Source organism: Poecilia mexicana, unplaced genomic scaffold (genome assembly GCF_051168715.1).
Source record: "Poecilia mexicana isolate PSO_F unplaced genomic scaffold, ASM5116871v1 scaffold_17, whole genome shotgun sequence".
NCBI lineage: Eukaryota > Metazoa > Chordata > Actinopteri > Cyprinodontiformes > Poeciliidae > Poecilia > Poecilia mexicana.
In genome coordinates this window covers 15,497,296-15,511,128 of record NW_028263386.1, presented here as the reverse complement: position 1 = coordinate 15,511,128, position 13,833 = coordinate 15,497,296, and the positions used below count along the sequence as shown (strand labels likewise).

Sequence of the window (13,833 nt, the reverse complement as noted above, 5' to 3'; positions counted from 1 at the left end):
AGATCTGAGTTTTAATTCTTCGTATTTTATACTCCAGTCATACAGTACGCAGGGCAACCTTTCGACCACTCGTCCATCCGCTTCTGTGCTCAAAATGGAGAATACATCGTCCTGGACACCAGCTGGTCCACCTTCGTGAACCCCTGGAGCAGAAAGGTTTCCTTTGTTATCGGGAGGCATAAAGTTCGCATGTGAGTACTGCTCATGTTTTCTGTGCAGAAGACGGTTTTTACTGAAGTTCTGTATAGAAAAGTTTTTATCAGATTTTAAACTGTCTTGTAAGTCATTAACTGTTGATGCATTTTTCCACCAGGGGCCCCATGAATGAGGACATTTTCATGACTCCGCCCTCATGCATGGGTCACATGAAGAATATGGACTCAGATATCCAGGAAATAACAGAGCAGATTCATCGGCTTCTGCTGCAGGTGAAAGAAGACGGCCACCTGACAATTCTGTGCAAAAGTCTACAGACTTTCTTTTAATCCTCTAAAGTAGCCTTGAATAGCAGTTCATCAGGCTTTCTGGAGGTCTTTAGAAGTTTCTCTTTGGACTTTCAATTTTAATTTTAATCAAGCAGCTGAAGATAATCGAATATAAAAAATAAAACCTTGCATAGTGTAAATGATCAACTGAAGGATGGTTCAGGTCTTAGGTTTTGTTTCAGATCTTTGCTGGATTTTATGGCTATTTCTTTAATACTTGACTTTCAGATACAATTAATGTGCATTAAATAGTTAATTATCCTTGTTTGTGTGAATTCTCTCCTTAACTGTCACCCTCAAAATGCTTAAACGCAAGTCGATGACAGTCAAGGGTTTAATAGATCACCAGAAAGTCTGATTCTGGAGCAAATTCTAAATAATAGCATATAGATTATAGAGATAAAGCAAGCACTATTCCAAAAAAAATTAAAACTCAAGACACATTTTGAGCTATGTCAGCATCCCTTTATCTTGTTGTTTTTAAACTTTTTCTTCTTCGCTCTCCATTCTTGATCAGCCGGTTCACAACAGTGGGTCGAGTGGTTACAATAGTCTTAACAGCAATGAGTACCTTCAGGGCATGACCTCCTCCTCCAGTGAGAGCCTGAACAATGGAAAAGAAGGAAAAGTACAACAAAAGGAAGGGGAGCAGAGCAGCAAAAGCAGACCTGTGAGTAAAATTGCACATACCTGTCTGATTTCACAGCACATTTATTTATTCTTTTTTTTTTTTTTTTTGCTAAATCCCTGAGACCACTTAACTGCAAAGTGAGCTTAGGGAACAACTCACTAGTACATTTTCTTCCAAAAGCGTACTTTTCAGGAAATTTGTAAGGGAATTCATCTTCAGAAGAACCAAGAGCAGCAGACGGCAAAATCAGAACACAAACGAAGCAATACCAGTAAGTTTTTTTTTTTTTCTTTTTTTAAAATAATCCAGTTATTGTTACATTTAAGTCTTTATTCAGAAACTAATTCTTTGGTCTATCTCTGCTAGTGTCAGGACAGAACAGCCAGGCGGTTGTACGTCTCAAAGACTCGGCTCCCCCGATCAGCTGGAGGGAGGCCACCGCCGCCGCCGACAGTCGAGTCTCTTTTCACGAGGAGCTCGGCCTCAACGATCAGACTGCCTACTCCTACCAGCAAATCAGCTGTCTGGACAGTGTTATCAGGTATACAGATAAAAACGGACACTTTGACAAGCCAAGGTCCGTTCTGCAGAGAAAAGAAGCTGATCATGTCTTAAAACTGAAGGCTTTTAGTTTACCAAAAAGATTCTCTCAGTAAAATGCATTGAAACATTCTATTGAATCAAAAATATTCAAGAATTGTGATCTTCTCTGACCTGTTCTAGTCCGCGCTCCTGCAGTGAAACAAAGTGTCAAACATGACCCGTCTTAAAAATATGATACTTTGGTTCTCTGTAATATTGCCGTTCACTAGCTCGTGATCATGACATCAGTGTTGTGACTGGCTCCTGCAGGTACTTGGAGAGCTATAACATCCCTGTCATCATGAAGAGAAAATGTCAGTCATCCTCCAACACCACCTCCTCTAACTCTGACGAGGACAAACAGAAGAAGTCGCATGTCGTGCAGGTCTCTGAAGGTATGTGCTGCTGCTGCCGACCAACCAACAGATCAGATTTGCTATCTCTCCAAACAACTCAAGAAGTTCTTTTGAGGATTTCACACTCTTTCCTGTGAACTTCTCATTCTCTGTCTCTCTCAGACGTCTCTCAAATGCCAGTGCTTTATCTGCAGCTGTTGTCCTCTGTTCTCTTTGGCAGAACCAACCTTATCGAAGGATCAGTCCGGTATTTCTGCTTTGGATGATTCTCACAAAAAGACCAGTGACCCCGCCACTGCGGTAGTGGGCACTTCGATGCCCCTACCAGTGCCAAACAAACCAGAAAGTGTGGTGTCCATTACCAGCCAATGTAGCTACAGAAGCACTATAGTGCATGTTGGGGACAAGAAACCTCAGCCAGAGTCAGGTACAGTGGAGAAAAAAAACCTCCAGCCAGAATCTCTCTATTACTCAACATGTTTACACGAAACACTTCTGGTGACAAAGAATGTCTATGTGCTGGTGATGTAATAAGTATTTATTTTTTACTTGTTATATCTTATTTCCTCAAGAAAGATCCTATCCTCTAGTATCAGTAGTTTTGAAACATTTACGTACAATTTTTTTTACTATGTAAATTGCATAACATAACAAAAAAGAGAAAAGATAAAAATGCATGTTTTTGCAAAGCATCTTAACATGCATGTGCAGATACCACTGCCTCTGTGTTGCCTACAGGAAGACCCTTGGACACAGAAAGACATTTATTCAAAAAAAAGTACAAAAACTAAAGTCTTTGTACTTTAGTTTTCATAAAACTTTCCAGGATATACACAGTATTTGTCACCAGAATAATCTTAACCTTGATCTAAAGACGAAAGCTGCTGTCACACTGTTTTTTATCTTGCCACTCATGTTAGTGTATCTGAAAACGTTTCTTTAACATGAGTTAAAATGTGAACTAATGAGGAGCATTTGGTGGAAAATCCCTTCATGTCATGCATGTGAAGAGTTTTTGTTGTTTTTGATGAGCTACAATTATAAGGCTGAATGGTGTCTGAGTGTCCCTGCATGGCTACCTATTTATTAGCTGAATTTAATGGAAAATGGATCCAATTCCCTGCCATGTCAACCATTTTTTAGCATCTAGCATGCTGATTTGAGTGAATCCTCACCATATAGGCCATCTACAAATCATGATATGGGATCATTTGCTGTTGTTGGGTTAAATAATTGGATCAATGGTGGCACAGTTATTAGACCTTGGACTTTGCATGTTTTTTTGTTATATGCATGGCTTGTTTCCTGTAAATGGGGATTTATACATGCAAAATTGTTTGCCCGTTGGCTGAATCTGGTTCAGTTAAGTAAATATTTAGACAATGCAGACTTTGATTCAATTATTTTACAGTGAACATAGTTTCTTTAGGACAGACACAACATGAGATTTGTGAAACCTTCGTTGTATTTGTAAAAACAAAAAATAAGCACAACCACCTACTTTGATTTAGACTTGGACTTTAGATTATTTTTAGTAAAAATGTTGAACCAAAACCTGGACTAATTTATTGAATGCTGTTTACAGATGCTTTAAAAAAAACTATTTGTGATTCATAAAACTTGTGTTTTAACCCATCCATCCATTCGTCTGGTCTTTGATCAGGATAGTCGGTGCATGTTTGTTGTGTGTGGGATAAAGGAAAATAGACTTACCAAAGGCACCATTTATGCAGGAACCACCACTGACCATAGAAACCCATGGAAAGGCAGATATGAAATAATGTGACAGGAGTATGAAAATAACACAATTGGGAGCTCATTTTTATCTCCAAGTTCATACAGTTTTTAATGTTACAGTGCAAAGCTAAACTAATCCTACGTACACTACGTATTTATCAGCTGGATACATTAAGCTGGTGTCTTATTTTGATGTCTGTTTTTTTTATTTGTGCATTATTCTTATTTGTTAGATTTATAGCCTTTACTCAAAAACCAGCATTGCCCTCTAAAGACTTATTCAAATGCAAAGAGCCTTCAATATGCTTTTAATTACTTTATGCAGTGGACAAATTAGAGTCCAGGATAAGTACAAGATTAACCAAGTAAACGACAGCAAATTGTGCTGTGGCGAAAATGTCAGTACTGTTGTACATTGTGGATAATGCTCTTTGAATGTCACGAGGAGTAATTGCTAAAGCATCCCTCAGTGAAATGGGAGACTCTGGCAGGAAGCTGATATGCCATCAACCGTTTCCTTTTGCCTGAACACACATGTTTCTGCTGATACTCTTTCTAAAGCACATCAGATATCAAAACCAAAGTTAAAGTTGCTAAATGTATAATGGTAGTTGTGTTAGCAACATTTCTTTGACTGTGAAATATTACATTTCTTTTACCTTATTAGGAGAGACTGACAACTACGTTGTTCCAGATTTAGATGATGATGTATTTTTTTGTTTGAAGTATCCCACCCCTCGCCCCCACTCTATAAAATGTTCATTGGCAGGGTCAGATAGCCGTGCCACTTCATCCTATCGCTACAGCTTTAAAGGAACTGAGTTGAATGCAGGGAACGTACATGTAAGTCTGGTTGAAGGTTCAAATGTTGGGAAGAAATTCAGTCTGGTGGCTTCAGACTTTCTGGCTGGTGAATGATCCCACCCTCTGAAACGTGTCACCGGTCGTTATCACTCAGCACAATGTAACATGAACAACAAAAATATTAAAATTCACAAAGAGTGCATATGTGCAGCTGTGACAATACTTATAAAGATCTAAAATGAGACCTTGAAATAAAGTAAATATTGTCACAATTTCATTTTTTTCTTTCTATTGTGCAACAGAAAACCTAAAGTTTGCAGTTGTTTGTGTTAGTACCTGATACCCCAGAGGCAGGTTTCTGCTTTTGTATAATATCCTGACACATCATTTGTTTAGCACTTAATTATAGGTTAGAGTTTTGCACATTTAGTACAATAACCACTTTGGGTTATCAGTATTGTTGCTTAGATGTCATCTGTCATTTGTGATCTTGTTTTTGAGCAGCTAAGTTGTGAAATGTCAGAAAACCTGTTGGTATCTGCATCTGTGCAACCCTGTTGTTGACTCGTCTTTGCTTTGTTTGTCATCGTTGCAGACGGTTAATAGTTTCTTTGCATAATACAGCATGTAAACATTCCTGTCTCATTGTCATCCATGCAGAGATCACAGAGGATGTACCTGTTGCAGGAGACATGCCAGAATCCATCCAGAGCATCAACACTCCTCGTCCAGTTTCACCTCCCAGCCAGGAGATGGAGTCCTACAAGAAACTGGGTCTGACTAAGCAGGTGCTGGCAGCTCATACGCAGAAGGAGGAGCAGGCCTTTCTCTGTCGCATTCAAGAGCTTCGAGGACTCGCTCCCCACAAAGCCAACAGCTCCTCGCCCCTGGACCAACAGAGAGATGAACGCACCATCACTGGTACCACTAAACAACACCGTTAAATAATGGTTAAATAGCAGATTAGATTTATCCCTCAGATGCACGGGGCTTTGCTAAAGTACTCTACTTAAACATTTCCACATTTTGTTAAGACCAGAACCACAAACTTAGATTTATTTTCAGATTTTGTATGGCACAATTCTACACAATCAGTGCACATCTGTAAAGGAGAAGACAAAAGTTTGCTTCCTAAACTTTTTTTTTTTTTTTTTTTTTTACAAAAACTGCAAATTTCACCTGATTTACTCTGGTATCCTCAAATAACGTTCAGTGTAACCACCTACCTTCACCTAACTAGTAAAGGTCAATTGTGTGTAATTTAATCTCAGTATAAATACAGTTGTTCTGTGAAGGCCTCTGAGATTTGCTTCAAAACTTTAGTAAGAAAATAAAACAAGAAAAATCATGAGGACCAAAGAATATATTAAACATGAAAGTTGGGGGGGAGCAATAAAGCAGGACTGGGTTAAAGGACTCCAGGTTCTTTACTGTCAAATCATATATGCTAATATATAACACAATATGAAACTGAGTTTCAAAACACACAAAAGACAACATGGCTAAACTGAAAGGCATAGATAAATAAAATAAACAATAAAACTACATGCAACTGTACAATAACTGTGTAATAACACAATTTGGCTGGTTTCTGAGATTTTTGAGCTCTCTGAGCTCAACAGTTTTACTGTCACAGGGTAAAAGCTGTTCCTGTGCCTTGTGGTTCGACATCTGATGCTTCGCAGCCTCCTATCAAAGGGAGCGGGGAACAAACCACGTGTTTGTCAGGTGGATGGTGTCCTTAAGCTGCTCCCCACCATCTTCTGTGCAGAATTCGCACCTTCAGCAGAGCGGTTGCCATGCCAGACAAGAGATCCAGGAGCACATGACATTCTCCACCACAAACTGGCTTTAGGACAATCAAAACAAACAAAAAAAAACATCCCACGTTCTGAATATCTATAGGAGCTCTATCAAATCATTCCCCTGCAGGCGGTATTTCATTAAGGCCATGTTTAAGAAGATGCGCTGGTCAAATTATACCAAAATGTAAATTTCCGGCCTCCAAAACAGCGTCACACATGGCAGAAAATTAACACCACATGTCACACCGAACACACCAACCCACACAGTGAAACATGGCGGTGACAGTGTCGTTCTGTTGGGATGCTTTTGCTCTGCAGGGAGGTCAGTCAGAGATGATGGTGAGATGGACTGACTCAAATACAGGGAGTATGTAATTTAAAAAATAAAAGTCTTTTATCAATTTGTTTAAACTATGTAAAACTGTGGCGAAACAGTATGCTATGAGACGGGTAATCTGTGAAGGAAATCACACTCCTCCTGTGCTAATGGTGGAGAAACAGCTTACCAGTCCAGGAACTCTAACTAACCCGAGTGTTCATGGAAGACTGTGTGAACCATCTGTGGTGTAGCAGAGAGAAACGGTTAGGCTGTGAGCAGCGCGTACATGAGGATGATTGAGAGCACTAAGACACTCCTCCTGACTCTGATTGGTTGTCACTGACCAAGTGGTGTATTTCCACATCACAGCTATTCACTACTTTATGTTGATTTGTGGTTGTAATATGACAAAATGAGAAATGGTTCAAGGCGTGCGAATACTTTTGCAAGTGTCTTTCATTTGCATTCATTCTTTTAATTATCTGGTAACTTAATGTCTGTACAAAACAGACTTTTTATTGGTAATTATTGGCCAGTTATAAAGAGACTCTCCTGATGTCAGTGTTGACAGGTTGGCTGGAGACCAAAGGAGGCGTTGATTAATTGGTTAAATCATGTAAAAAATTAATTACACATTCAAATGTCAGAAGCCAAAAATAATGTCTTTTATTCAAATAGCTTTGTTTCTAAACGTTTCCTTCATCAATCTACAGCTGCGCACACTGTTCAACCCAGAAAGCAAGAACGTCAGAAACCAGAGCCGACGCCGCGCCGAGGAACACGAAACAGGAAGACCAAAACCAAGAGAGCAAAGCTTCTCACTTCTCCGAGCGCCGCGCCTGCCCCTCACAAGGAGCGACCGCAGCAGCTGCCCCCTCCTCAGACGAACCAGAGCCATGCGCAGACCCCGGTGTCTCCATCTGATGCCTCACAGCCCGCTTTCCCCGCACCATATCCTGTAATGCTGCCAGGCTACCCAATGCAGATCTACGCCAGAACAGATTCTGCGTTGTCACGCACAGAAGCTCCGCCACAAGACTTGGGGGATAACCAGGGTGCCCAACTCCCTTTGTTGTCCCCGGGCGCTCAGTCTGCCCCCGTAGTCACACCTATTATGGCTTTTGTGCTCCCCAACTACTTATATCCTTTAATTGGACATCCAGCACCGCCGGTGCCTATGTATCAGGTAGACGCTGGGGGTGTCCCGATGCAAGCGCCGCCTTTTGATCAGACTGCTTTCCCAAGCCACGCCGCCTTCGCAAGCCCACCTTTCGTCGACAGTCAGAACCAGCTCAACCCGACGTTAGCATCCTACCTGCCGCCGCCTTTCTACTTCCCTTCCTCACCTGACGCCCCGAAGCCCCCGGCGGAGGGCCGCTCCCTCTCCTCCACACCGCAGTCTGGTGAAAGTGAAGGCCAGGCGTCCCCGCCTCTGTTCCAGTCCTGCTGCAGCTCGCCCCTGAACCTGCTGGAGCTGGAGTTCTCCGTGGACAGGCAGGACAACGCGCCTCACGCTTCAGTAGGACAAGGGAGTAACGCGGCTGAGAGGGAGAAAGGAGCAAGCGCCAGCAAAGCAAAGGAGAGGGAGATGAAAGAGGTAAACGGGGAGAGAGAGAGACAGAGGAAAACGTTCTGTTAATACTTTATTTGAAGGGGTGTGAATAAGACTGACATAACATTGTCATAAACATGACATAACACCTGTCATGAACATGAACGAGTCCTTATGAATGTCTATGACTGTTGTCATGAAGTGTCATTCAGTAAATAATGGTACTTTTAATGAAAAGTTGCATTAAAAGTCCATTAAAAGTGCCGACTTTGCATGATTTTGTAAATAATGACAATTTAATGCAAGGTTGGCACTTTTAATGGACTTTCAATGCAACTTTTAGAGGAACTTTGCATTAAAAGTGTCATTATTTACCAAATGACACTTCATGACAACAGTCATAGACATTCATAAAGACTCGTTCATGTTCATGACAGGTGTTATGTCATGTTTATGACGGTGTCATGCCAGTCTTATTCACACCCCGTCAAATAAAGTGTTGCCAAAGTTCTTTTATGTCATTGTGTCGTCCTCGAGTCTTTCATTGTTTCTGACTGATGTTCTTCACACGTGACCTCTGAAAATTTCAAAATGATGTCCCCTCCCCAAATATATTGAGCTGTGTGCCTCGTTTTCCCGTTAGGGATTTATTCCCACCACCACCTGGATTCTTAACATATTCCCAGCAATAAACTGACAGAGTTTCTTTTATTTGTATTGCAATGTGTAAAATCAAGTGAGCTAAGACTCCTTAGATGAATTGTGGCTTTGGGTGTTAATGATACTATTATCCCTTACACCCTTTAGCCCTCTCTCAGTCTACTTGGTCCACCTGGACCCTTGTATTTCCAACCCACATCCTGTGTCTGTGAGCGTTTGTCTTGGGATAAAGTGTGGTCTAGGCTTGGGGCTGGCAGCAAAGAGGTAGGCAAATCCTCAGAAAAACTCAACATTCTCTAAATCCCATTCCTTCCAGATTCCATGTCAATTGTAAAAGCTTGTTTTTTTATGTTCGTATGTCACTTGTATTTTACCCTGTAATGCTTTCCTTTGTTCAACAGATAGCTAAGACTGAAAGTATTAAAAGTAAAAATAGTAAAAAAACTAAACAGTTCAATTCTGTGGGATTGCAGCTGTACTTAGACTTTATAACGCTTCCTTCTGTAAGCTGACTGTGAAATACGGTCCAAGCTAAACTTAAATCCGAAGCACAGAGCTTTAAAGAAATGTTCACAGACATCCATTGTTTTGTTTTTGATTGGGAATTTGTATAAATTTCGAGTGAAATGATAGATGCTTTTAAAATTGCTTTATGCAGATGTTTGCAGCATGTGATCAGTGTGGACCTTATCATATGATCAGGTCCGCGTTGGGAGGTTGTCCGCTTTACCGGGAGCTTTTGGATGAAATTTATTGGACAGAATGTGCTGACGATTTTCAATTTGTTTAATTTTTGCCACTTCGGTAAGGAAAATACATCTGTGGGTTGAACAGAAGGTGGATGACAAAACAGTATTGGTCTCTTTCCAATTTAAGCTCAGAGCAAAATATACACTCCAAATAAAGATCCGTCTAGATGAGCTAACTATAAAATTTATTTTTCCTATCCACTTGATTTTTTAATTAGGTGCTTCCAGCTCTTGTCTGCTGTCTTTGCAATCAAATCAAAATGTTACCACCTCTTTGCTTTCTGAAACTTTTCAATGATGAAGTGTCGCCATGCGAAACACTGAATGCTTGGTGTTCATGTTATTCGCTTGCAATTCAAGCAGTTCTTTATAATACGCTATCAGATTCAGTGATGCTTTGATAATGATGAATTTGCGATATATTGTGCAGCACTAATTCAGTTTCGCAGTTTTTTTCCTTGGTCTTTCCTCTCCATCCACTTTAGAAATGACAAAGCAATAAATCTACATCGACAAAATCCCTTTCATGTTCTTACAGTTGCACCTGTCTCTGTGCATTGAAGAGACTCTACATAGCTTTAAAAAAGTGTAATCGCAGTAGCAAAATCTCCGCTCTTTTTCAAAAAAAAAAAAATGGATAAACGGCTATGACCAGTTGAGATGGCGACGTCATGGTCGAGCGGGAACATATTCCTGGTACTGAGAGTTAGAGCAATATTAATACCAGTGCTGTAATATGTGTGTTTTTTTGCAGAGGAGCGACGAAGGTAACAACAGCGATCTCATCTCAACATCCAGCGACATGCTGGACATCATCCTTCAAGAGGACTCCTGTTCAGGCACCGGCTCAGCCACCTCCGGCTCCATGGGCTCCGGCTCCAACGGCTTCGGGACTTCAGCGAGCGGGATGTCCAAGAGCAGGACGTCAGCCAGCGGCGCCTCAGCCAGTGGGACGTCAGGCAGTTTTTCAGGTCTGCATTCAAACGTCAGCTTTCAAAAAGAAAAGCAAACAAAAACACAATTTTTCACACCCTCCGCCGGGGGGAGGCTGCTAAAACGATTGCAGCATACAGAGAATAAAACATAAAAGTCAACATAAGGGGCTTTTTTTATTATTAGTTTTTAACTCGTTTGTCATAAAAATATGTGGCGCTTGTTTTTTTTTGTTTTTTTTCCAGGAAGCAACAACAGCAGTAAATACTTTGGCAGTGTGGACTCATCTCAGAGCAGCCAGAAGCCCAAAGGCCTCCTTAGGAGCAGTGAGGAAAGACCAGCAGAGACAGGATGTGTCCTGCAGGACCCCGTCTGGGTGCTGATGGCCAACACAGATGAGAAAGTCATGATGACCTACGAGCTGCCCTCGCGGTGAGTCGAAGGACAGGCGCAGCCAGCGAGGAGTAGGAAGGAGGTTCTTGTTATCGCTGCGGTTTGAAACTTAAGCAGCCTCTGGTTGGATCAGAAATGCAAGAAAACATTCAAACATTTGAATTTCTTCTTTGTGGTATAGTTCTTTGACTATAGCAAAAGATGTATCCAGGTAACAGAAAGTCACAAATGCATACCAGGTGTTTTCTATAATCTTGTAGGAGGAGATTGACTGCTGTCCTGTTGCATAAAACATCAGGTGACCAATTATCGTGGCACTGATAATTTTATTTAAAAAAAAGAGCTATTTCAAATATGTTGTACAGGTTTTTTCCAAACATTATAGGTTTATTTTTGCTTTACACACAGAAATGAAATTATTCAACAACAAAAAAGTCATTAAAGTTATTACCCCTTTCAAGAACTAACCTTTTTGCACAAACCACTGTTGTGGCATGATGTGTGTTAAGTTACAATAGATGGTTTTAGTATAAAGACCAGACTAACGGTTGTATCTGTCATTGGGTAGAACATCAGGTCAAGAACTAACCCAGTTGGTCTGAACTTGAGAAAAAAGAAAAAGGACTGTTGGTGTGCCATCAGCAGTAGGAGAAACAGTTGTTGCCTTGTTTCCAAAATGTCAAGAATTAGAGTGAGAAGTTTAATCTAGAAATGCATAGAAAAGAGAGCACAAGAGAAGCCTGGCAGAGGCAGGAAGCAAAAGATTTAAGAGACCCTGGAATGAGAACTAGCGAGAGACGTCAGTAAAATCTGCCAAGACATAAAGCAATGGTCAGGAATTGTTGTCACGAATATGTGACAACAATTGGATTGAAGGGATGCAAGAACACTCTACTTTTTCCACAAAAAAAAAAGATTAACGCTCTCTCTTCCAACATGACAACATGACTTCACCAATTGTCACTATCTCCAGACAATTAAAGTGAGCATCACTGACTGACCTGCACAGAAACCTGACTCAACTGAACTGAAGATGAAGTTGAAGCCAAAAGGCCATTCAATCTGACTAAAACTGAAAGAACTGCTAAAGAAAAACAGGCTTGGGATTCCTAAGGAGAATAAATGTATTTCTTTTTCTTATTTGTTTTACTTTCTTCAAAAGAGTTGCAGATAGGATATGTCAATAATAAAATTACATCATATACCTTATACATTTACGCTCTGTTATTACAGTGTTTAATTTAAAGTAGGACTCGAATCTGATTGACATGGAACCACTTCTGTTCATAGCAGTGTCAGCTTTAGATTTAAAGACGTTTGAATCATTTCAACCTGCTGTAGTGACAGTATTTAACCAGTAGATGGCACCCCAGTGTTAAGGCTGACATTGGTTCAACGAGCCTCATAACGAGAGGCATCAAATTTTGTTGGTTTTCACTGCAGGGATGTTTCAGCAACTTACACACTTATGACAAAAATGGGATTTTGATATTTTTGAGTGTTTTAAGTTGTTCATGATTTTATGTTTTCTTATGTCAACTTCATTTGTAATGATTATTACTTTGTATGTGTATTCCTGAGTTGATCTGCAACACATGGTGGGAAAAAAAAAAAAAAAACGCTGGGGAAAAACTTAAGCCACTCAAGGCCGATGGTTAATGTTACAAATAAAAATGTCATGTACGGAATAAATCTGTAATTCAAAACAGGTGATGTCAGTAATGATTCCTTAGTGTAAATGTATCAACAAACGAAGATTGTTACTGAATAAATGTATGCCGCAAAAATATGCAGTTTCCCTTTGGTGTTTCGATACATCCATTCGAAGTTTTTCGACTATACTAGATGAAATATATATGAAATGACACTCTGCATCATGGTACCTAAACATGTCAAAGTAACATTTTACAGCAAAACATTGCAGGATTACATTACACAAATGCAACTAAAAGCTGCTATATTAATGTCATGTAGAGGGAGCGCTAAGTTCTCTGCGCTAAGAAGCCTCTGTCATTAACCATACGAAATGGAAACAGTCTATTCCAACTAGACCTTCTTTTGTTTTGTTTTTCACAGAATGAGCACAACAGGCTTACATCATTCTCAGTAACTTAACGATTCTCTGGTGTCTTTTACTTATTCACAGCCGTTGGCAAAGTTTACTTAATCTTCAGCTTTAATGCACCTGTGTGTTGCAGATCATAATGAATTATTATATATGTTGACAAGAAAGTTGCCACTGTCTATAAATAAGAGAAAACCAAAGAATGATTGCTTACCCAGTTTTTGCAATCTTTTTTTTTTTTTTGTGTGTGTGTGTGTGTGTGTGTGTGTGTGTGTGTGTGTGTGTGTGTGTGTGTGTGTGTCTTCCAGGGACATTGGCAGAGTGCTGGAAGAAGACAATGAGAAGATAAGGGTGCTGCAGCAATGCCAGCCCCACTTTTCAGTGGACCAGATGAAGGAGCTGTGCGAGGTCCACCCCTGGATAAAGAAGGGAGAGTTGCCCAAAGCCATCAACGTTGAGGTAGAAAATATATATATATGTTTCATTTTAACACATATTGCTCCTATTGGCATGACTTTGAAAAGCTTTTATCTTTTTTTTTTACAACTTTCCTGTCACAATACGGCTCCAATTTGTAGTCTGTGGTAGTTATATTCATTTCTATGATGTAAATTGAAAAATATAAGTGAAAAAAAAGAGTCAAATGCAAAGCAATACAATAAAACAACTGAAAGCTGAAAATTAGGCAAGCAATGATTATTATCAGCCTTTTCTTGTATTTATATGCTTTGTGTCTCTCAACTTCACTCCTTAATTTAGGAT

At 40.1% G+C, this 13,833-nt stretch overlaps 1 protein-coding gene across 5 annotated transcripts in view; it reads left to right on the top strand.

The window, feature by feature from the left end:
- The window catches only part of per2 (period circadian clock 2), a 32,458-nt gene that overhangs the window by 16,722 nt on the left and 1,903 nt on the right, over positions 1-13,833 (top strand). For 4 of the 5 annotated variants that reach the window (XM_088014640.1, XM_088014639.1, XM_014974802.2 and 1 more), the window contains 13 exons: positions 38-191; positions 314-428; positions 1,003-1,155; positions 1,297-1,387; positions 1,483-1,657; positions 1,969-2,093; positions 2,275-2,481; positions 5,256-5,516; positions 7,433-8,316; positions 9,079-9,195; positions 10,435-10,651; positions 10,859-11,045; positions 13,380-13,530. In XM_088014640.1, the coding sequence (XP_087870766.1) occupies positions 38-191; positions 314-428; positions 1,003-1,155; positions 1,297-1,387; positions 1,483-1,657; positions 1,969-2,093; positions 2,275-2,481; positions 5,256-5,516; positions 7,433-8,316; positions 9,079-9,195; positions 10,435-10,651; positions 10,859-11,045; positions 13,380-13,530 (2,837 nt within the window). The remainder of the gene's footprint in view (positions 1-37; positions 192-313; positions 429-1,002; positions 1,156-1,296; positions 1,388-1,482; positions 1,658-1,968; positions 2,094-2,274; positions 2,482-5,255; positions 5,517-7,432; positions 8,317-9,078; positions 9,196-10,434; positions 10,652-10,858; positions 11,046-13,379; positions 13,531-13,833) is intronic. The other variant, XM_088014641.1, reaches the window with a different exon arrangement.